General features: G+C 47.2%; 1 protein-coding gene across 1 annotated transcript; it reads left to right on the plus strand.

The window, feature by feature from the left end:
- Nucleotides 1-7,826: 7,826 nt before the first annotated feature.
- On the plus strand, nt 7,827-8,952 carry LOC121834179 (the record flags this gene model as incomplete). The annotated part of the gene is made up of 2 exons (XM_042287921.1): nt 7,827-8,846; nt 8,941-8,952. Coding segments are annotated over 2 exons (1,032 nt in total), but the record flags the coding sequence as incomplete, so codon positions are not given.
- Between the last annotated feature and the right edge of the window lie 13,575 nt (nt 8,953-22,527).

Here is a 22,527-nt window from a genome sequence, read left to right on the forward strand (position 1 = left end):
TTCAGCCTCTCCATTGACTATTCGTATTTACGAGGCCGTACGGTCGCCTGCCAAGGTTCCGTCGCTGTTCTTTTCCCAGTGGTCTGCTCCCGCCAAGGAACTGCTGAATTCCGTTGCAGCTGCAGGATTGAAATTCCCTGCGGCGTGTAGCTTGGGCCCTTGTGAAGCGGGACACTCCCGGGTTTCGGCACCATATGTTGAGGAACCAAGGAATACGAAGGCAATTACGCTAGACAAATCGGTCGGTGCGACCTTCTCCTTTACTGTTCGTTTTTCAGACTGATAAAAATTACAAAATGCATGAGCTCCCGCCGCTTCTCTTCTTCCTCATCGCCCGGTTGCAACAACTTTTTTCTAAGTGTGACATGACACCTATATATTACACTTATTAAAGCAGCGGCTAAGTAACTAAAAATATATTTATGCAGCAAAGCTGGTATTATCAATAAATGATTGATTACATTATACTAAAAAATATATAATTAGAGAACTAGGAAAATAGTAAGGAGATAACTGTTTTTAGAAATAAATGACAAATTTTAGACCATTTGGGGCAGAAAAAGTTAACAGTATTTATTTATTTATTTTGACCGGCCAACAAAGAGTGGGTCACTCAAAGCGTAAGTATAAGAGCTTTAGGTATCAGCAAAGTATAAGAACGAAACAAAATAAACTACACAAGTTTCTGGACTTACTGATGATGGCATTCTTTTCCTTGTCGATGCATTGCTTCGCGGGGATGTCTTTTCGAGCAGTGTGCAAGCCTTTTCATGTAGAGACTTTGTTCGCCTCTCCTCCACGGTGAAAACAATGCGCACCAAGTGCCGGGCAAACTTGTGTGGTTGGAATTCATAGTTTTTGTTGATTGTGGCCAGCAGTGTTGCAGTAACAGCTTTATGCGTGTTACCCACCAGAAAGAAATTGATTTGTGTGTGTGGATACTAAGGCCGCGCGATGCTTCTCTTCACGCTTGGTCGTTTCTGTACCACATCGCTCGCTTGTATTTGTGGACCGAGGCACAGAAATGAACACGAATTTTAAGCAAACTGCAAGAGTCCATACATTCGTGAAATAGCTTATTAGTGAAGTTGAAAGTACCGGTCGTGGTGATAATTTTCTCGTCGTAAACTTCTGCACGAGTTCGGCCGTCTCCACGCCACCAACAGTAGTAAGTTCGGTCGGCATCGAAATCGTTTACACTTTCGGGTTGGAAGTCCTTTATGGAAGAATTCATCAGTTTTCTTAAAGCCATCCAGGACATACTTGACTCAGACGATATACATGATCAGCTCGGGTGCGGCAATAGAAACAGGACAGCGAATATGACAAACAAAATCATGAATGTACACAAAGTGAGGAAATGGGAATCCGGGTGACTCGGATCTCGGGAAAGAGGCGCGCATTATAATCTAGTAGTGGAGTAACTCGGTAACTCGCCCTTCCTGGTTACTACAGTAAACATAAATATGTATTTCAGGTATAATTTTTTATTCTGATATATTTGAACTGATAAATAAACATGAAATATGTTCCAACGCCTACAACGCTTTTGGCAATAAAGCACACATCCAGCCGTGACGCACCTGCGCACCGCGGGTGGCGCTAGCGCGCTGGGACAACTCTCCGGAGTTACGTTAATGACGAGTTGTGCCTGAAGCCACCGCACAAGTACTATGCACAAGTGCATGTGTTGATGTTTGTGCTGGACTTGCAATCATGTTATTTTTATGTCTACACATGCGGTGAGCACGATTCCACTGTGTTCGTTCCCAGGAACGACAAGTTTTTCAGCAATGCGATTCCCTCTCTAGAACGGTTTTATTTCAGCTGGTACTGCTAGTCCTTGCACAAAAGTACCAGCTCTAAGCATGTCAGTACAAGTGATGTAAAAGACAGAACAATAAAGTACTGCATTCAATTCACTGCAGACAATATGACTCGCGACAACGTTCCATGTGTTTTTTTGCATACTTGCCGGTCTTTTTAGGAAGTGGTGGTTTAAAACTACGCTGAAATGTAAAGTCCAGTACACAAAATATAATCTTGCAATCAGAATGTTTAGTTTTCTGCTAAAGTGTGTTATTTTTATTTGCTGTTGTTTTATTCTCATTGGCATAAACAATGCTACTTATAAAACGTGCTCCGATTTGACACTTTCATTATAGAATAGAACCACAAGGGCATGGAAAATACACTCGTTGCTATCAATCATCTTTGCATCTCGTAAAAAAGGTGTTAGCCATCTTTTACGGCAGGACATCACATATCATACAGAAACACTTAAATCAATCTCTGGCGCAGAATTCGGTTGCGGATAAGAAGCCTACGCTGGTACCCAGGAAGAGCCAACCCCACGAGAGAAATTGGAGCTCTGTACCTAGCCTCGCCATGCGTCTGAATGTACCTACATTTGCTGCCATTTATTCATTTGGCTTGATAATGGCAGGTTGCAAATTTGCCAGCGTACAGCACATGTTGAAGCGTCATCCATCGGGGGGATCAGAGTAATGGGCACCGTTGTCCCGAGTATATTAATTCGCTGTATCATTCGCTCAACGTGAATTCGGACCTGGGCAAAGTAGTGTGTCGCACACTTCTGGCTCACTGAACTGCCCATGCACCGATAAAAAAGGCGGCATCACGAGCACCGCATCAGTGTCTGCCAGACTTTCCCTGATACCCGGAAAACATTTGTCAGCCAGTATTACGTCCCCGGGCTGCACAATGTTTCAGAACCTAGAGTCCACCGTAAAATGGATGTCGGAGCATCGGCCTCCGTACGCCATTGAACGGAAACAAATAGCCCCATTAGGGGTATAGCAACCAGAAACTTAAGAGTGTAGCCACTCACGTAGCTCGAGTACAGCACGCGCTGCTGGCCTACACTATTCGGCGTCTCTGTTCTCACTTCGTTGGAATCAATATTCATTTTGAATTTAAGGTAGTGGGCTTCAATACACTCTGGCAACATAGCCCCAGTGATGTGATTGCTGCGCCAATTGCGCCAAACTGCGCCAAGGGGCTAACCCTGCCACATCCTGCTACATTTCGCCAAAATATGGCTAATCTGCGCCAAGCCTGCGCCAAAGGACCAATTTTGGTCGCCTTTCAAAAACGGAACTAAACTGAAAACCGCAAGTGAGCATGCGTGAGCTTGGTGGCACAAAAGACGCCGCCGGACACAAAGTACCCTACATCAATTGCTATTCGGTCTTGCATGATTTTTCCCGTCGTCTCGCGTTTCGCGCTCTCGTCGTCTGGGAAATCTCATCCCGCGTCTTTTTTTTTTTCTTTTCTTTTTCTTTTTTTTTAAATATTTTTTGCGATAGACGCGTGCGTGTGCACACCCTCCGATGTTAGTGTGCCGAGTGCCAAACATGCCGCGCGGCGAGAGTTAAAGGGATTGTCCGGTCGAAACCGGAAGTACTTAAGTTCTTGCGCTCGTTACGTCGAGGGAGCCTTCATGTAGACTAACATCATTTTTATTTTGATATATGATCTCCCGTTATTAATTAAACCTTTCATGAGCCTATCTACGAAACTGCACCCCGAATTTCGCCAGTGTCAATGGCTGACATCCGTAGGTGCTGCGTGACGTCACAAAACGCAAAGGTTTGTCGGATGGTCGGGATAACAAGCGTTGGTCGATGGATGTCTTGTATTTTGTTTCGAATTATATAGTCGCCAAGGCTACCCTACTTAAATACGGTTCTTTTAACGCAGTTCCCAAGCATGTGCAAAAAAAGTCACGCCTTTTAGCAGCAAATTACTCGCAGACAGCCACAAGCTTCGAGCAAACGTATATGCCGTTTCGAGTAAACACAACTGCGACGGCCACCGATCGAACTAGGGGCGCTTGCAAAGCAGAGGATGCAGATTTCGCCTCTGAAGCGGCACCTAAGTACACGAAGCGGCCTCTGGGTACACATGTGAGCGGATCCACTGGATCGGTGATGAGGCTGCGGATCGTTCCCTCAGAGGTGATGTCCGCGGGTCGGACACAAACGGCGAATCGTTCAAATGCATGTTGTCACTTGACTTGGAGAAGCTTGGTGAATCGTAGTCACGCTCCACTTTCACAAGCGGGTCAAACAGAATCGGGCTGCACGCGTGCTAAATACAGCTTAAGGCCCGTTCACACTCTTGCGACTGCTTGCGACCTCTTAAACCTGGGTTCCTTAAAACTTCTTAAACCAGAGAACACACTGGCGCCATCTATTGGGAAGCAGTGTAAACTCGGCGGTCCGGCATATTTTTTTTTTTTATTTCTCGAGCAATATCCTTTCTTTTTTGGCTCGAAAAACTTTTGTCAATGTTATAAACGAGCCTTTCTATGGGTATTACGCACTATTGACCTCGGAAATCCCGCAAAACCTTCGCTTTTGTGAAATGCAGTTCTAGGGTCACCGCATAGATGGCGCCACAATGTCAGTGTGTTCCCTCATTCTAGAAACATTTAAGAAGTAAAGGCCCGTTCACACTCTTGCGACCGAGTACGACTGAGAGAGACGAGATCTCTTAAAACTTCTTAAATGTTTTTAGAATGAGGGAACACACTGGCATTGTGGCGCCATCTATGCGGTGAGCCTGGAACTGCATTTCACAAGAGCGAAGGTTTTGCAGGATTTCCGAGGTCAAATGTGCGTAATACCCATAGAAAGGCTCGGCTATAACATTGACAAAAGTTTTTCGAGCCAAGAAAGAAAGGATAATGCGCGAGAAATAAAAAAAAATATGCCGGACCGCCGAGTTTACACTGCTTCCCAATAGATGGCGCCAGTGTGTTCTCTGGTTTAAGAAGTTTTAAGGAACCCACGTTTAAGAGGTTGCAAGAGTGTGAACGGGCCTTAAGAGATCTCGTCTCTCTCAGTCGTACTCGGTCGCAAGAGTGTGTACGGGCATTTATGGTATCGTTTCCAGATGTTTGGTTTCGGTATCGCTGCATAATCAAATTGATTGATCCGATTTGGGTAAGGAGTGGATGGACGTAGTTTAATATCGTTGGCACAGCATCACACGTATACCTCAGCGAGCCTCCTGTCCGCTTAGAGCTCAGCTCGTTGCTCTCTTCTGTGAGATGATTGCTGCATAAGCGGGATCTCGATCTTGACAGGAACCTAGTCCCTACGCACGGCGACGGTCCACTTCGCTCGACACTGCACATCTCGCGGAAAAGTGTGACACGTCATGTCTTGGCTTGCATGTGCTGCCCGGTGGTTGTGGCACCCAACCGCGCAACAAAAATCTCACCCAACTACGAAAAAAGTCGAGCACAACAACAAAAACGAAGCACGCTGAGGCAGACGAAAATGCTCGCTTTGTGTTTTATGACGTCAGAGCTTCAATGTTGCCAACAAAAACAGCGTTTACGCTAGAATGCGATTAAAGCAGCATAAATTCAATTACTCACGCAGAGGGACATATAAAATTCAGATATTGCGCGTACGATCCGTCTCGAGGCAATAACAATGATATTCAATTGTTTTCTCGGATACAAAATTTGACCGGACAATCCCTTTAAGGTACGTTTATACTCAAACGTAACGTCGACGGGCGTGGCGCAGCCCGCACAGATACGGATTGGTCGCAGATATCGAGTTTCTGGTTGCCGGCCAATGAACGGCGCGCGTTCTGCGCTACGCTGCGTTCACTGCGCTCAACGTCGGAGTATAAACAGCCCTTTACTTGCGCGGCTAGAGTTACTTCGTGAGCTGAAGCGCTCGCGCGACCACCTTCGCCGTGATCGCGCGACGTCGTATGTGTCCGTCCCCACGTCGCTACAGATATGGCGCTTTCTAAACTGAAACGCATCGACATTCCTGCTCTTGTTTAAATCATACGCTGCTATAAAGATCCCTCCTTAACTCAATGACTGCTTGGCGAAGTTTTGATTACCTAGGTTTTTCTCGATAAGCTTTCTTTCGAGAGGGACCCCAGTACGTGAGAAATCTGCCGCGAAAGAAAGTTGATGACGAGAAGTGAGCTAAAGCAAAGAAGGCAATGTCTGCACGCTGAACCCGCACACCGCGCTTGTTTGTCTCGAGTTCAGTCGTTGCACAAATTTAAGCGCTCCAAGAACTTTTTTACCCTGATTCGATCGCAATGTCTTGCATCGATACGCTCAGGTTCTTTTTTTCTGTGTGTTTAGCCTGTACCTCGCCTGCCGGCCTGGCAAGCACGCTCCGCTGGACTGTTTACTGTCGTCTGCTGGACAGTTACATTTTGCATACTATTTTGGGAACCAGTTGGCGACGGAGCGGAGTGGCATGGTTTCGGTTTTGATTGAGCAGCCGTTGCTTCCGCGCGCGTGACGAAGCACGTGTAACTGCAAGCCTGCCGAAGTTGCCCTCACGAGGAGGTGAACATGATTGCACGAGAGGCACCAGCCGGGACGCTTGCAATCCATTGTTTTACATTTGCTTACTTTTTATAAAAATCTGCCACGTCTGGAACCAGTAAAACAATAGCAAGTTTTTTTTTTTCTTTTTTTTTTTCGGAATTGCTCGGCATTGCCTACAGCACTGTATACTTGTGGGATGTCTCAGCAGCAAACACACAGGCAGTGAGTTCCGCCCCAACACGTCACATCACAACACAACACATAGTGCCCTTCGTTTGTCCAGCACTTAAAACAAATATTTATTTTTCTAAGAATATATTCTCCACAAGTCACTTTTTTAGCTTTGAAACACTGTCTTGGCTGCTCCAAAGGCCACATTTGCTGCTCCAAAACACTGTTTTGGCTGCTCCAAAATGTGCTCCAAAATGGCTTAGACCAATCACATCACTGTAGCCCGCATAATGCTAAATGGAGGCCGAAAACTCCACCTCGCTGTCGCAGCAGTCAGCGTTGTTAGCACAGCTCGAAAGTGGCGTGATGCCGTTGTTCTGTCAACACTAAAAGTACACCAAGTGCAGTGTAGCTCAACCCGAGTTTCAGCTTCATTAGAAAGAAGAGCAGCCGGTTCCCCAGCGTCAAACACAGCTCCGCTCGGGGACAAGGGGCAGCATGCTCAAAAACAAAACAAAGGTTTAGGATATGTTCATCTATCCTGTTGTGTAGTGGCGATATTGAATCTAACCCTGGCCCCGAGACGCTAGCTCTCCTTCAGCAATTACTAACTGGCCAAACACAAATTGCTGCGGACGTTACTTCTATCAAAAACAGACAAGAGGCTCTGGATGCTAAGTTTGCCGCCTACGAATCTCGACTTGTTGCAATCGAAGCTGGCTCGTCCCAGATATCTGATATCGCCCGACGGTTGCAGTGTCTAGAAAGAAAGAGTGCCGCTCTCGAAACAGCTGTCTGTCAACTTACAGATAAGAATGATGATTTGGAAAACCGTTCTCGCAGAAACAACTTGGTCGTGTATGGTCTAGAAGAGCCTGTTAATGAAACCCCTGCATCACTACTGGATAGTGTAACTGAACTGTTGACCAGAAAACTTTCTGTGACTTGCGATGCCATAGAACGCTGTCATCGTATTGGTATCCCCGCACAAGGTAAAATACGACCTATAATTTTTAAATTGATGGACTTCCGTGACAAAATGCGGATACTCAAAAATGTTTCTAAACTTAAAGGCACACGGATATTTATTAACGAGGATTTTTCACCTCGTATTAGAGACATTCGAAAACAACTCTGGCTTAGTACTGCCGAATTCCGAAGAAATGGCGCAAAGGTCCGTCTACGTTACGACTACGCTCTTGTTGACAACGACCGATACTCGTGGGATTCAACAAATAGAACGCTGATAAAAGTTCCTCCTCCGGTTCTTGCCACCGGATCGAACTGACAGTTACCGAATAAACCATTGTCTGTATTAAACATTAATGCTCGGAGGCTTGTCCCTAAATTTACAGAGTTCTCGTGCATTGCAGCTTCTTATTCACCGCACGTGATGTGTGTTACGGAAACCTGGTTACACGATGGCATTCTTGATTGCGAATTTACACCTCCTAATTACAACGTGGTACGATGCGATAGGTCTTCTAGAGGTGGTGGTGTCGCGCTTTTTTTTAAATCTGGTATTAGCTTTTCGGTTCTTCCCTGCTTACCTAACACAGAGTCTTTATGGTGTAAGGTGCAGCTTGATAAGTTCGTTCTTGTTATCGGAGCGGTTTATCGCGCTCCTAGTTCGGGCCTGCAAACGATCTTTGATATATATGACTACATTCACAAATACAATCTGGCGAATTTCAAGCTTATCTTGCTGGGCGATTTTAATGCACCCGATATAAACTGGGAAACGCTAGTGGTTGGCTGTCGCGACAGGGCCATTTGTGATGCTCTAGTAGATATAGCTGTGTCATTCGACCTAGATCAGGTTGTCAAAACGTGCACCAGAGATAATTCTGTTCTTGATCTTGTTTTTCTAACCCATAGTATCGCAAACCTAGGTTATGACTGCGAGGTGGTCGAGGGAATTTCTGATCACAAAGCTGTCCTTGTCAGCCTTAACATTCGTGTCAAGCGTTCGAACCCTGAATTCGTCACGTTCCTTGATTTCAACAGAGCTGACGATGTGTCAATTATTGATGAACTTAGTTTTTATTTTGATGATTTTTGTGCCATAAGTCTAGACGCTGATGTCAATACGTTGCTTAGATATTTCAACTCCCTTATAGAAAAATGCATCAACAAATTTGTACCTGTTACTAGAAAGAAAAAGAACCCTGCGCACCCCTGGATTACGAGAGAGGTGCTGCAGTTGATACGGCAAACGAAGAGGAGACGTCGTTCAACGAAAGATAACACAGAATCAGTTGTTCATACCTCGTTTGAATATCTGAAAACAACCTTGAAAGAAAAGATGTTAACAGCTAAAACCAAATATTTTAATGTAACTTTGTCTGAATTTATGAAATCAAATCCTGCCAAATTTTGGAGATCTATTATTCCAAGATGTAGTGTATCACAGAGTTTTACTATTGAAGGTGAATCTGTAAGTGAGCCGACAAAGATAGCGAACTGTTTCAATGATTATTTTAAATCTGTATTCAGTCGTGACAACGGCAATGATTCAGAGTTTTTCTTTGAAGGTATATACCCAGCTTTATCTGATTTAGAGATTAGTGTTTCTGGTGTCCTCAATCTACTAATGAAACTTGACTGTAAGAAAAGCCCTGGCCCTGATGGAATTCCAAATTCTTTTCTTCGCCGTTATTCACTTTGGAGTTCAAAATACCTATCTGTCATTTTCAAAAAATTTATTTCTACTGCAACAGTGCCTCAGTCATGGAAGTCGGCTAAAATTATCCCCTTGTTCAAGTCAGGCAACAAACAGGTGGTCACAAACTACAGACCCATTTCGCTCACATCATCTTCATGCAAACTTTTGGAACATATTGTCTATAAACAGATATCTGAGTACCTTGAGACTAATTTTATTCTTTGCCCTCAACAGCATGGTTTTCGTCGTGTTACTCCACCTCAACCCAACTTCTTGAATTCACTCACGACATAGCTTTAGCTTTAGATAAAAGAGTACAACTTGATGCCATCTTTGTAGATTATTCTAAGGCTTTTGATAAGGTACCACATCATAAGCTTCTTCAGAAATTACAAGCGATATTAAATAATACGTCATTAGTTAATTGGATCGAAGATTACCTAAAAAATAGATCACAGTTTGTTTCATACAGGGATGTTCATTCTAGCAATGTCTCAGTTAGTTCCGGTGTCCCACAGGGATCAGTTTTAGGTCCTCTTTTGTTTTTACTTTATATTAATGACGTTGCAAATGGTCTTCAAGTTAAAATTCGCCTCTATGCAGATGATTGCGTTTTGTACAACGAAATCAACTCGGTAGATGACCATGCCTTACTAAATGACTCTCTTGAACAGTTTTTGAATTGGAGTAAAAAGTGGCAGATGGAAATTAATTTTGAGAAATCTGTAGTTATGTCATTTACTAATAAGAAGGAACCGTCTGTTTTTAGCTATGGTACTCGTAATATAATTCTGCGTCAAGTTCACGAATACAAGTATTTGGGTATTTTTTTCACGCCTAGTCTCAAATGGGATAAGCACATCAGTTCTATTTGTTCTCGTGCTCTGCAAAGGCTAGGATACGTCAAGAGAACTTTAAAATCTTCAACTAGGGAAGTTAAAATAACGGCGTACAAGACCTTGATTAGACCTATCTTAGAGTACGGTTGTGTGGTGTGGGATCCCTATCTAAAAGGTGATATAAAGCAGATTGACGCAATACAATCAAAGGCAGCTAGATTTATTTGTAATAGATATGACCGCAATTTTTCTCCTACATCTGCCATGACTGACATAGGACTTACGCCTCTTGATTCTAGACGCGCTGTAGAACGGCTCAAACTCCTGCATAAAATAGTGAATAATAACTGTACACTTAATCGAGAAAAATATGTTAGTTTTGTTACTGAATCACGCACTAGAAGCTTCCATCCATTAAATCTTGTACCATACAGAGCCCACCTTAACTGTTTTAAATATTCTTTTTTTCCTAGAACGATAGAAAACTGGAATAACATAAATGGATCCATTCGTTGTCTCGATTTTGATAAGTTTGTGTTAGAAATACAGTAGGTGTTCTGGTATGGTGCCTGGAATCTGTACTTGAAGTGTATGTGATTGTTTTTGTAATCTTTTGATATTGCATTTTTCAAGGTTTTCTAAGTTTTGTTTGTAGGGTGTGTACATCTTTAATCGATTGTCTTTTTGAATGTATATGTATGTTTTCTCTCCACTCCTGCGATGACCTCATCGAGGTCGCAGTATTTTGAAATAAATAAATAAATAAATGCACTCATGCTTAAATTTCAAATGCCTTGTAACGAATCCTCTGAATGTTGGATGCCTTCATGACCTCCGAAGAAACTTGTCCTCTCAGCTGGACCTGAATATTTGAAGATACCCATGGCCGGTGCTGTGTCCTAAAGTCGCAAACTTCGCGATGTGTGATTTGTGTGCAACCATCTCCACCTTCGAGGAAGCACGTGTAGGCTGCAAAGCCTCGACTGTAAGTACCGAGATCATCGGTCTGGATGTCCTTAAAGAGCATTTCCTATTTTGCGAATTTAGAGAGGCCAGCCATGAAACGTGCATTGTTTTGGTGCTGAAAGACAGGTGCTCTAAGGGTGCTAAGGCTCTATGTGTGCACTGCGGCGTGTGTTACAATCACCGTACTAATTTTGATCTGCCACAGAATTAGTCTTTCCGCTATTGGCAGTGAGTGGCTGTAACTAGCATCCCGGATTCCCTGACCCCAACTGCGACGGCGCAGGTCAGTCGGCACATATTTTTTTATTATCCGACTAGCTCGGCTTTTGATATGCAGATTTAGTGAATGACATATCACCTGGTTTTCTGATGCTTTCCCGAGTTTCTGTTTCAAAATACCACCTCCCAACAAAAATTAAAAAGAAAAATTGGGTTCGATTTTTGGTCTGGTTATGCAAAACTAAGAGATTGATTCCTCTACGACTTTTTGAAGAGCTGGTTATCTTAGCTCGCGTCTCCAGTTTAGCATTGTCCTGACTTCGATGTATTCTGGTTTGTGTCAGATACCTTACTTGAACCGCAATAAACTCACTTACTTTGTTATTATTGGCGAATCTCACTTCGAGTGATCCATTCGACGGAGAGTGCAGTAGCACTTCCCATGATCATAAAAATCATTAAAGCAAAAGCGAAAGAAGTGTCGAAAGCACGAGCCAGGTTTTTTTTTTTTTTTAAATGCACGGTGTTCTTTACCTTCCGATTGGCTAATACTCGAGTATATTTTTTTATTATTTTTCTACCTTTCGGGGTCTGCATAAAATCAATGCCGGCTCAGACTCAAGTAAATAGCGTACCGAAACAAAATCGATTTCATAGTACGGCTGTAACCGTAACAAAGCTGCCAGTTTTTCGGTTTGAGTTCCTACTTTTCAGCTTCTGTTGCATTTTGCTGCAATCAAAAGATGGCTGGGAACAAGTCAAAATAACAACCAACTCACCACTGAACACTTCTTCTGAAGTTCTACAGCTTTACGCAGCAGCTCCAATTCCCGTTGTGGGCTTCCACTGCAATCTGAATCATGCTTAGAAAACACTGGGCTGGTTCCACCTGTAGATGGTAATCCTGAAGATCCTGCAGTTGAGGCAGCTGAACATGTTGATCGCTCCCACCACCTGCAAACAAGTATGCACAATCAAATACATATCTGCTAATTTTGCGCTATACACTTCCTATCAGAATACTGAGAATCGCAGGTGTCATGTCACATGTTCAATGCCATAGAAGGACGAAATGAATGCCATGGACTCCCAGTTGGGCGAAAAGGTTCCGTTTACAAGGTACACTTTAAGTGCGACATTGTCATCTTTGGTGTGTCATTAGAGCGATTTGAGAAGTGGTTTGCAGAGAAGGCCTCTAGGCCTCATAGAGGCTTCTTAGAGAGCTCTAGGCCTCTAAAAAGCACTTATTTATGTCAAATTATTTTTAAACACCACCGCCACCCCACCGAGCACCACCCGTGAGGGCAGCTCAAACACCACCACCACCGCCACCGCCACCGCCACCGCCACCACCGGCAAAAGCGCCACCCGCGAGGGCAGCTCAAAAACCACCACCACCACCCCAAGCGCCACCCGCGAGGGCAGCTCAAACACCACCACCACCACCCATATTCTCTGATGACGAAGACGCGGAGTATCTGGTACTCGATAGTTATAGCGCCTCGTCGTCGTCTGCGTCTCCACCACCCGTTTCGTCGCCTACCCATCCCGCAGCTAGAAAGAAAAGGGACTCGGAATTGGACGACGCCTCTGACCGCGCAATGTTGTTTACAAACGAAGAATACGGAATGATGGAGTCACCGGCATCGAGCGCTATAGAAACCCCCAGGTATTCCGGCGTGACGCCGTTTCACGTTCCGCAATACAATTTTGAACTGGCCGAAAGTAACGCGGACAAGGTGGAAGCCATCAGGCGACAGTTTAGAGAAATCTTGGGCCCTATGACGATCGAGACCTTAAACCATTACACGGTAGATCAGGGTTTTGCCTACAAACTCGAACGCGCCTTTGAGGAACTCGGCGCGTTGCGCCAACGCGAATTCCTCTACAAGGCGCTCGTGGCAGTTAAGCGCATGACCAGGGTGGACGTTGCCTTTCGCAACGTGATCGAGTTTATAAATTTTGTGCTGCGCCGAGACGACTACAGGGTCATGAACGTCGTGTTGAAAGACAACAAAATCGACGTCGAGTGCTACGAACGGGTCGACATCGTGGAGAAGCAAATCTGCAAGCGGCAGTGGCGAGTCGAATTTAAAGAAAAGTATGGACGAGAACCGAGCCTGGCCGAGGAACTGTCCACAGATCGCGACTTGAACGCTCGAGCGTTGTGTGATGCGGTGATGGATTACGAGGGAGGGCCCTCGATACTACAATTATAAAAATGATGGAATCGGACTCGCAGAAAAAAATATTGAGGAAATTCATCGAGGACTTTGTGATTGGTGAAGCCATTTGGGAACACACTGCCGTCGTTTATAAACCATATCAACACCTGTACACGGGCGACGTGTTGCGATACTTGCGGATTCAAACGGCCATCCGAATGATCATGGACGACGAGCAAAAAAAACCTACGAGAGCCCTATGAGACGCTCTGTTTGAAAACATATCCACGTTCGTTCGTTTCGAGAGAATGAAGAATAAGCGTCGACGGACCGGCGCCCGCCGGACAAAGAAGACGGGTGAGGGATTTTATTCCCTGACAAAAGTCCCGGACATTAGTAGTCTACCGACAGACATGCGATTGGAAATTGAAAAGTCCTTTACTCCTAATCCGAAATTGAAGACTCAGATAAATAACCTTCTTCTGAGAAAGGCGATCGTACAATACTGTAAGCAGCGTCAGTACGACATATCGCAGTACCCGACAAACGTTCTGGCCAAACGCTACAAGTTTAGAGAGATACCCCGCGACGTCCGCGAACACTTTGAAAAGGGAGTCGTCACCCACAACTCTGTCACCAAGCACCCGCTTTCGACAACGTTTCGCGAAAACGCCATCGCCGTCAAGGTCTCTTCTTACGTGAACAAACTCAAGAACAAAGAGCGTCTTCCGACGCGCGTTCCAGAAAATGTCGAGGCTCTGTTGAGAGGCATGGCTTTTAACGAGTAAATAAAAATGGTCAAATGTTCCAAGTGCGGTTTCTCGAAACGAACCGCCAGAACAAAGTGTTCGAGATGCAACAGGAACGGTCGTAGACTCGATACGAGAAAGCCGTATCGCCTCGAACATTTCACCAAGGAAGATCAAAGGCGCATTCTCGGCTCCATGCGGGTTAAACGAGGACAGAGTCCAACCTACCTGAAACTTTTATTGGGGAAACTAATTCAGGCCTTTGCTCGCAAACACCGACTGCCGGCGTCATGTCCGATCAATCGAGCCAGGCACGCGCTGATAACTCACGCGATCCTCGACAAGATTCGACCACCGAGTCAAAGAACGAGGAGGAGTCGTAGCAAGAGCGTCGCGCGGCGGAGGACTAGGAGCAGGAGCGGAAGCGTCGCGCGGCGGAGGAGCAGGAGCGGAAGCGTCGCGCGGCGGAGGAGTAGGAGTAGGAGCGTTCTCTCCTCGGGTCGAAGAAGAGGAAGGAAGAGGAGTCGCAGCGTCGGCAACAGGAGGAGCCGTAGCATTTCCATCAACCGAGGCCGACTCGGTCGCAGCGTCAGTGTCGGTAGGCGAACAATGTGCAGAAACACCAGCAGCGACTCCAAGTACATGTATCCCGTGTAATAAAAAAATGTATCAAGTGCGCGTGGATTATTCTTTCGACCAACTCCCGCCGAGCCTGCTCAGGTTTCTCACGAGCGCTCACGAGGGGTTGCGGTCGGACAAGAACCGTCTCATAAAGCTTGCCAACGACGTGATCAGAGACTTTCAGGTCTTTAAGATGCACAAGCGCAGCGCCCCAATTTTCGTCAATCAATTTCCAGTTCACGTGTTGAATGACATGTACTCGATAGTGCCCGTGCGTAACAAGAAGGGCGACGTCATGTGCGGAAGGGAGTACGCCGAAACGGCCAAGGCTATTCGATCTAACTCGTTCTATCCCGTGTTTAAAGCGAGAAGCAACGGCGCAGCCCTGTTGGAAACCAAAGTCGGTAGGACCACCGGAGATAATCATTCGCCCTACGTTTCGGGAGTCTTGGTGGACGTAAACATTGACAAGATATCTAGCAAGTTTCACGACGTGGTCACCAGCCGCTCGATCAAGGTGGGGCAGTGGATCGACGTGATTCGCGACCCACCGCTGTCCTTTCTGGAAACCATAGTCGTGGCCTACGAGATGGTCGAGCTAGGCGAGTTGTATAGGACAATAAACGGCGACTTTACAAAATTGCCCACGCACGACACGTATTATTCCGACAACATCGTGCACCGAGAGTCTGGTGCAAAGTTTCGTCCAAACGCGCGCGACAACGTGCGAAAGGAATTCAAGTATCGCGTTTCCAATCGCCCCAACTACAGGATCGTGGACGACTCGGAAAAGAGACCGCTGGGTCCGTCCACGGATAGCTTCTTCCATTCGACCGGCGGAGGCCGCTACAAATCGACTCTGCGTACCAGACGGACGGTGTACGAGACAAATAATAATAATAATAATAATGAGCCCAAGTTTCACGGATATTCGGACGACGACTACGCTGAGCGCAACGTGGATAGCGACGACGACGCTGAAGACGGTGACGACGGTGACGACGACGTCAGTGACGAGATCAGGCGCTACAAGTACAAGAGATACTACACCGAAAGCGATCACATTATGCGAGCTTTGCGCAACGTCTAGTACGTGTCTTTTTTGAAATAAACAAACAATCATTCGAGAGGCTTTATTTTTCTACATACACAAAACGTACGTATATATACGCGCGCCTGCCGAAGCGCGTCGACAAACGTAGAACATGACCGGAGTAGCATCCAGCGTGTCCAAAGTGTTTCGCGAGGCCACCAAGTTTGATCAATCGCGAACCTTCGACTGGAGCAGAGTAGTGGCCAACGTTTATTCGGAAGACTCAAATGAGGAAGTGTTTGAACGAGAGAGGGTCGTCCTGTTCTCCGAAATTTGTAAACTTTCTCATGTGTCCGCGAACGCTCTGACCGTTTTGGACCTTGTCGACTATCCGACCTTGGAGGACGCACAATTGTTGTACATTGTTTGTACGTATACGCACCTCAAGACCATACTCCTGAGGAACGCCCCCCTATTGTCAAACTCTGCTCTACAATACTTGGCGACCTACGCTCAATCTCTCGAACATCTTCAAATCAGCAACAACGGTGGCCGTATCAGGAACGAGGGATTGATTCATCTGGCTCCTTTGCGTCGACTCAAGAGTTTGTGTCTGACTGGAATAAGAAACGCCAGTCGAGCTGTCCTTCGAGTGATATTGCAGAACAACGAATCTATATACGCTATCTTGGTGATAACGACGGAACTCTTCGCCTCTAAAGATAACGTGACGCACTTTGTCTTTTGCGCTTCGAATCAGTTGAGTCAGGAAATGTACGATTTTGTTTTTTGTAGCGAAACGTTATCTCCGTTTTCAGATAGCGAGTGAGGGTATATATATATATATGTACTCGCACGTACTACGCTTACAGCAAAGCTAACCCTACCCTCTCCCCCGACATCACGACACGACACGACTACTACCCTATAACCCAAAGCGACAATGGCTCGACTAGACAGGTCCCCATCTCTCCCGCTGGCCGACACCTGCGTACAAGTGTTCGCTCAGTCCAGAGTGTCAAGCGCGGTGGATTGGAAAACAGTGGTGCTTAGTATATACCACGAAGAAGAGGGCTACGCTTGGGACAACGTGGAAGGGCAAATTCACTGTGCGTATACCGAAATTTCAATATTAAGAAGCTTTCCTACGCACATCACATTCTTGGAGTTGGTGCACTATCCAATGCTGCGAGACCGCCACGTCAGTGATTTGGTTCGTTTCTACCCGAACATCAAGACTTTGCTCCTACGTCACGCACCCGGCTTGACCAACGACTCTGTAAAGTGCTTAGCGGACGGTCTACCTAATTTGACTCACTTGCAGATTGATCGTGCCTAGACCTAGACGACGAAGCCTTGATGTATCTCGCAGAAAAGAGGATCATCGACGTTGGCATACGGAGCCTCTGCATGACCGGACTCGGATTTATACGCCGAGAAACGCTTCACCAATTTCTCAACGTGCATCGAAGACTGACTACTCACCGCTAGAGACGTCCCCAACAAGGACGTCTACCTTGGTGAATACACTTTGTGTATTTCTAGCACAGTGTCTCCGTCACTAAGAAACATTGCGCCAACCGACCTAGACGTTATCGAAGGTGTGGACGGTGTTGTGGGTGACATCGAGTACCAAGACCTCGACAGTGACGACGGTGACGGTGACGACGGCTACAGTGACGACTACGACAGTGACGCCGACGAATATCTCGAATCGGACGACGACAGAATGCTGGGTCCGATCGTCCTAAACACCTTCAACTACGACGAAGGAGAAGACTCAATGGGCGAAGAAGACGACTGAGTTATGCTTGAAAATAAATATTTCGCGTGCTTATATTTTTGAGTCACGAATCGTTCTTTTGCATGCACACTACACTAGTGCCAGTACAAATAGTTTATTTAATGAATTCGATACATTCCACTCACTGCAGATTTACAAAGGCAACACACAGATTGCTCTCTCGAATTGTAAATCATTGGAAATAGACAATTTAAACATAAGGCGGCGTGGGCACAGGGCAAAGTAACTATACACACCGGACAGTTCATGCAGACGACGCAAATCGTCGTGGACGGATCGGACCGCTTCATGGAGATGCTCGTCTTGTCGATGCGCGTGGGATACGGACGTCCTACCCTCAGCGCCGAAAAAGAATCGCTGTTTTCGAGAAAGGACTTTAGCTTGTTCGGACAGGAAAGATCAAACTTGGAAGTGGCCAATGCTGTTATAAAGTCTAGGCTGTATTTGTTTGAGACAAACTCAATGTCCTTGGTATATTCTAGCAACCAAAATAAATCGCTATTTCTATACACGTCGGACACCTCCTTGATGTAGGTTACGCTCGCGCACAATCGAAGATAGGGGCAGCGAGGGTTGTACTTGGCGTGTTCCTCGACTGGGTCGTCGTAGTCGGCTTCCCACGAAAGCAACCGAAGTCCGCAACAAAAGCATTCCACGGTCCGATCGGTCAGGTAATAAAATCCCGCAGATGCCATGTAATCCACGTCAAAGACGTCTTCTTCTTTCGGCCGAGCGTCGAAGGAGGCGAACCTCGCAGTGTAAGTCTGAAACTCGGGCCTAAAGGCAAGCGCTCGTTCGGTCACCACCGCCGAGACGTCTGGACTCAGCGTGCGTAGCGGTGCGTCACAGTCGGATTCGTGCAGTCCTTGGGGAAGTGTTTCGTCCGAGGCCACGATAGTAGAGAGTTGAGTCTTTTGCTGGCACATCGAGCAGCTGAGAATCCGCTTCTCCGGATCGTAGGCGAGTCCTGCCATGGCAAAGTCCTTGGGTGGGGGGGTGCTGTTGCGGAAAGGCCACGTCGCAAAAGTTTTAAAGTCGGACATCACCTTGGCCACAGTCGGGTCGTGGTCGAACAGTCTCCAGTAGAAAGACATGTTCTTAAGCAAAGTAGACTCTAGAAATAAAGTCGATTTTGAGTCTACGGGCCTTGCAATGTTTGAATAATATGGTGCAGTCGAAACACGACACGCAGTGTCCGCACGGCAAGTAGGCAATGTTAGCCGGAGCCTTCATGCATACGATGCACCTCTTAGTTGATTCGTCTCGTGACTTTATAGCGGAATAGTGCGTATCACAGATCGCGCTATCTATCACAAAGTTACCCCACCTACCGATAGCCTTGTGATCGAACGAAGGAAGGGCGTTCACTGGCTCAAACAGAGTGTGACTGCCCAACGGAGTCGCCTTGCTGCTCCGAATGGCACTCACCATCGCCGATACGTTCAAGGGATGCGTCAGGTTGGCCGTGTACAGAGTACTCATAGTCCTGTTGCGGAACTTTGGGTCCTTGACGAGATCGTCGATCTCGGGAAAGTGAGACGCCCAGTACATCTCGCTCCTGTAAAACTTTTCGACTGCATCGTGCACGTAGTAATAGGTCTTGTTCACTCGTAGAAACACGCAATTGGGGGACCTGCGGGCGTGTAGCAGCCACGGATCGTCTTCTTCGCAGTCGAGGATCGAAAATACTTGCACCCCGCAGTAGAAACAAACGAATATGCGGGTCACTATCTGTTCGCGGGAGAGGTAGCCCTGCTCGTCGTCGTGCGAGCAGAAAAAGCCGGCCTTGGCGAACGCAGGGCCTCGAACATCGTGAAAGGTCTTGGCTCGAATCTTCTCGTCGACGTATCTCTTGTAGACCGGGTGAGAGTAGCTCGGCAAGACGGACACGACCCTTGCTACGTTCAGCCGCGGGTCCCTGTACTGCTCGAGAAACTTGCACGGCATTCGGCGGTGAAGGTCCATCGGGTGAAACGTGAGCGTCTCCCAGTCCTGTTCGGCGACTTGAAATTTGCAGTGCCGACAGTAGATGTGTTTCCGGTCAGCGCAATATTCTAGGCCGGCATAGGCAAAGTCTCGAGGCGTGGCTCTGGTGCGAAGTCGCCATTCGGCGAACGTCTTGAAGCGACGCACGACTTCCTTGCTTATGGGATCCGTAACAAGGTGCGCCATAGCGACGATAATGAGAGGAGCCCTCTACTCGGTGCGCAATATATATTCTCTCCATATCTAGGTTGACCTCGACTGGGAGCGGAGTCGACCTCCCATAGGCGGTAGCAATTTTGTTTATTATAAAAATGTCTGTCGCAAAAAATTTTTTAGACCTGTTGAAAAAGGGACGATGTCAACACTCGGTGAATCACGAAGACGCCACCGATATTTTATTACCCGTATTCCGGCAGCGGGGAAATCAAAACGTGTCTTACAGGAGAGATGGCGATAAATACGTGCCCACGCTCCCGAACGACACGTCGACCTTACTCGGCTACTCGTCCAAGAAACTCATGCAGCACATTACCAAGGCGCGCACGACGCTCCTGACCAACGGAGATGTGGAACCGGTTGCAGATATGCTCTTTCGCGTTTTCGAGCTCGGTAGTAACATACTGATGACGGTCGACATGGATCAGATGGCCATCCAAACGCTGCTGAATGACAATACAGTATTTCACTGCGTAATGGGAATCGAATACGTACGAAACAGTCTCAACATACTTAGGAAAACCTCTTCCTCGTCGACCACTCAGCGCGTCATCAGGGATCTGAAGCCGTACGTGGACGCGTACGCTACTGCCATTCTGCGCCTGCTACTCCTCTACATCGAAGGGATATTTTCCCATGCGCGCGAGGCGACTCGCGGTATGGCGGTGGGCGCAAGGACGGCAGCCAAGATTACGGCGGTCATGCTAGTATCCCTGTGCAACTACGCGGCGGTGCGCGTAAAGTGCAACCCCATCTTTCAGTTTGAGAGCGCCATGGGCCACAACTGGCTCGACGTGGCCAACGGTCTCAGCCTCGTGCACAGGATCACGCAGCCACACACCGTCAACGAAAACATTGTCGGGGCCATTCGCGTAAAGTTTTCGCAAAACAACAAGCCACAGGACGTCATCAACCTCCTGGTCGAAGAGAGCAACAGGTTGTACACGAGTAACGTCGAGAACGGAGTGTACCGCTGCGACACCGACTACATGACGCTCCGGACCGTCATGCCGGCCGAGCGGGTCACGGACGACGTCAACATCATCGATCCGGCCATCTCTACGACGCTGCGTGACCACAACGAGCTCATCATGAAAAGTTCCGACACGATCCCCGTGCCGCGTACCAACCACTACGTGCTAGCCCTGCAGAAGGAGAAGGCGCCGGCCACCGAGGTGTCGGTCCTTAACATCGCCTCCATCATAGAACAGTGCATGAGCAACGGGCGCGTGGACTCTCGCTTCGTCGAAGTGCACAAACAGTCGGACCAGGGCACGCAGGAGCACAACAAATTTTACAGCCAGGCCTGTTGCGTCTCGCCCCGTAACCTCGGTCTGTTTCTACAGTGCCTAAACTTTGAGATGATGGACTCGGACATGTTTGGGGCCACCTTACAGTGCCTCAAGATGACCAAGGGCATACCCACTCCGCGCCAGGAAGAAATTGCCACCTACTCAAACACGGCGCTATTTCGGATGGCCACCAACCTGTTTTATCACACGCGTTTCTGCAGGAGCTACCGCGGCGAAAACACCTACCTGTACGACTCGCGCTTCTTTAACGACTTTCTACTCTGGGTCCAGTCGCCCAACTGTCTGGAACACCACATCTCGCCTAGCGTGTCGTCGTCCATCATCTCGTGGTGCACGTCCATGTCTACTGCCATGCACACTACGCGCGACGCCAACGGAGCGAAGTGCGCCATGGCGGCCATATCCACGTGCGAGGTGGACCAACGCGTACTAGCCGACTTTTTGAACATGTTCATCAAGCTCTTTATCGAGGACGAGACCGAGATTAGCGTCATCAACAAGAAATTTCTCGAGAAGGAACTACTCGAGGCTTTTGCCTCCGTGTCTAATTGCTACAACCTGTTTAGGGGGCAGTTTGTTTCGGCGACGGCCTTGCGCCTCTTCCTAGCCCGTTGTAGGTGGTCCGTGGCCGACGCCGTGGAAGTCATCGTTCCGGTCGAAACAAAGTTTCTCAACAGACTGATATGCGACAGCGACGACCTGTTGTCCAACTCGATGCGAGACAAGCCCCGTAAAACCATGGAAGACGTCTCCACGATGATGGCGCCGCTACTCTCCAATCCATCCACGTCCGCGCCTCACAGCAAGGACGACGACAGCAACGTGCCCATATGCATTTGAAATAAAAAACCGCCAACGCCCCCATATACATTAACAAAAAGGTTCGGTGACTGATTTGAACGATCGAGGGAGTAAAATGTTGAAACAGGTCACGTTCGTCGATATCTTTTCGCAACAAAAAATGACCCTGCGAGACTATCTCCATTGCGAACTGGACCTTTCGGTATCGATACCCTATAAAATCTGGATCGCTATCGCAAATTTCTTTATTCAAAACAACGTCCCATCGGTCGTAGAGGGAGCAGAGTGTTGTCAGAAAGACAGCTCGTCGTCCCACTATCTACTCGTCTTTTCATACAGGGACAAGGACGCCAACCGAGTGGTGGTGGACTGCATAAACTTCATCAACGTGCTGCGCGATCTCAAGGTGCACGACGTGATATGCACCAAGCACTACGTCTACCTCTACGTCCGTCACTCGTCGGCGCATCACAACGTGCATGCAATTCTACCCTTTCTCCACCACGTTCTGCAAAGCTTGTGGGTCGCCTGTCAATTCCCGATCAGGCCTAGTTCTACTCGCTCCGAGGAAGTCACACAAAGAGCGCTATCATAGAAACACTTTATAAATACTCAAATTGTGCCGTCGATGCTGTGGAA

The sequence above is a fragment of the Ixodes scapularis genome, unplaced genomic scaffold, assembly GCF_016920785.2.
Source record: "Ixodes scapularis isolate PalLabHiFi unplaced genomic scaffold, ASM1692078v2 ptg000597l_1___fragment_1__unscaffolded, whole genome shotgun sequence".
Taxonomy (NCBI): domain Eukaryota; kingdom Metazoa; phylum Arthropoda; class Arachnida; order Ixodida; family Ixodidae; genus Ixodes; species Ixodes scapularis.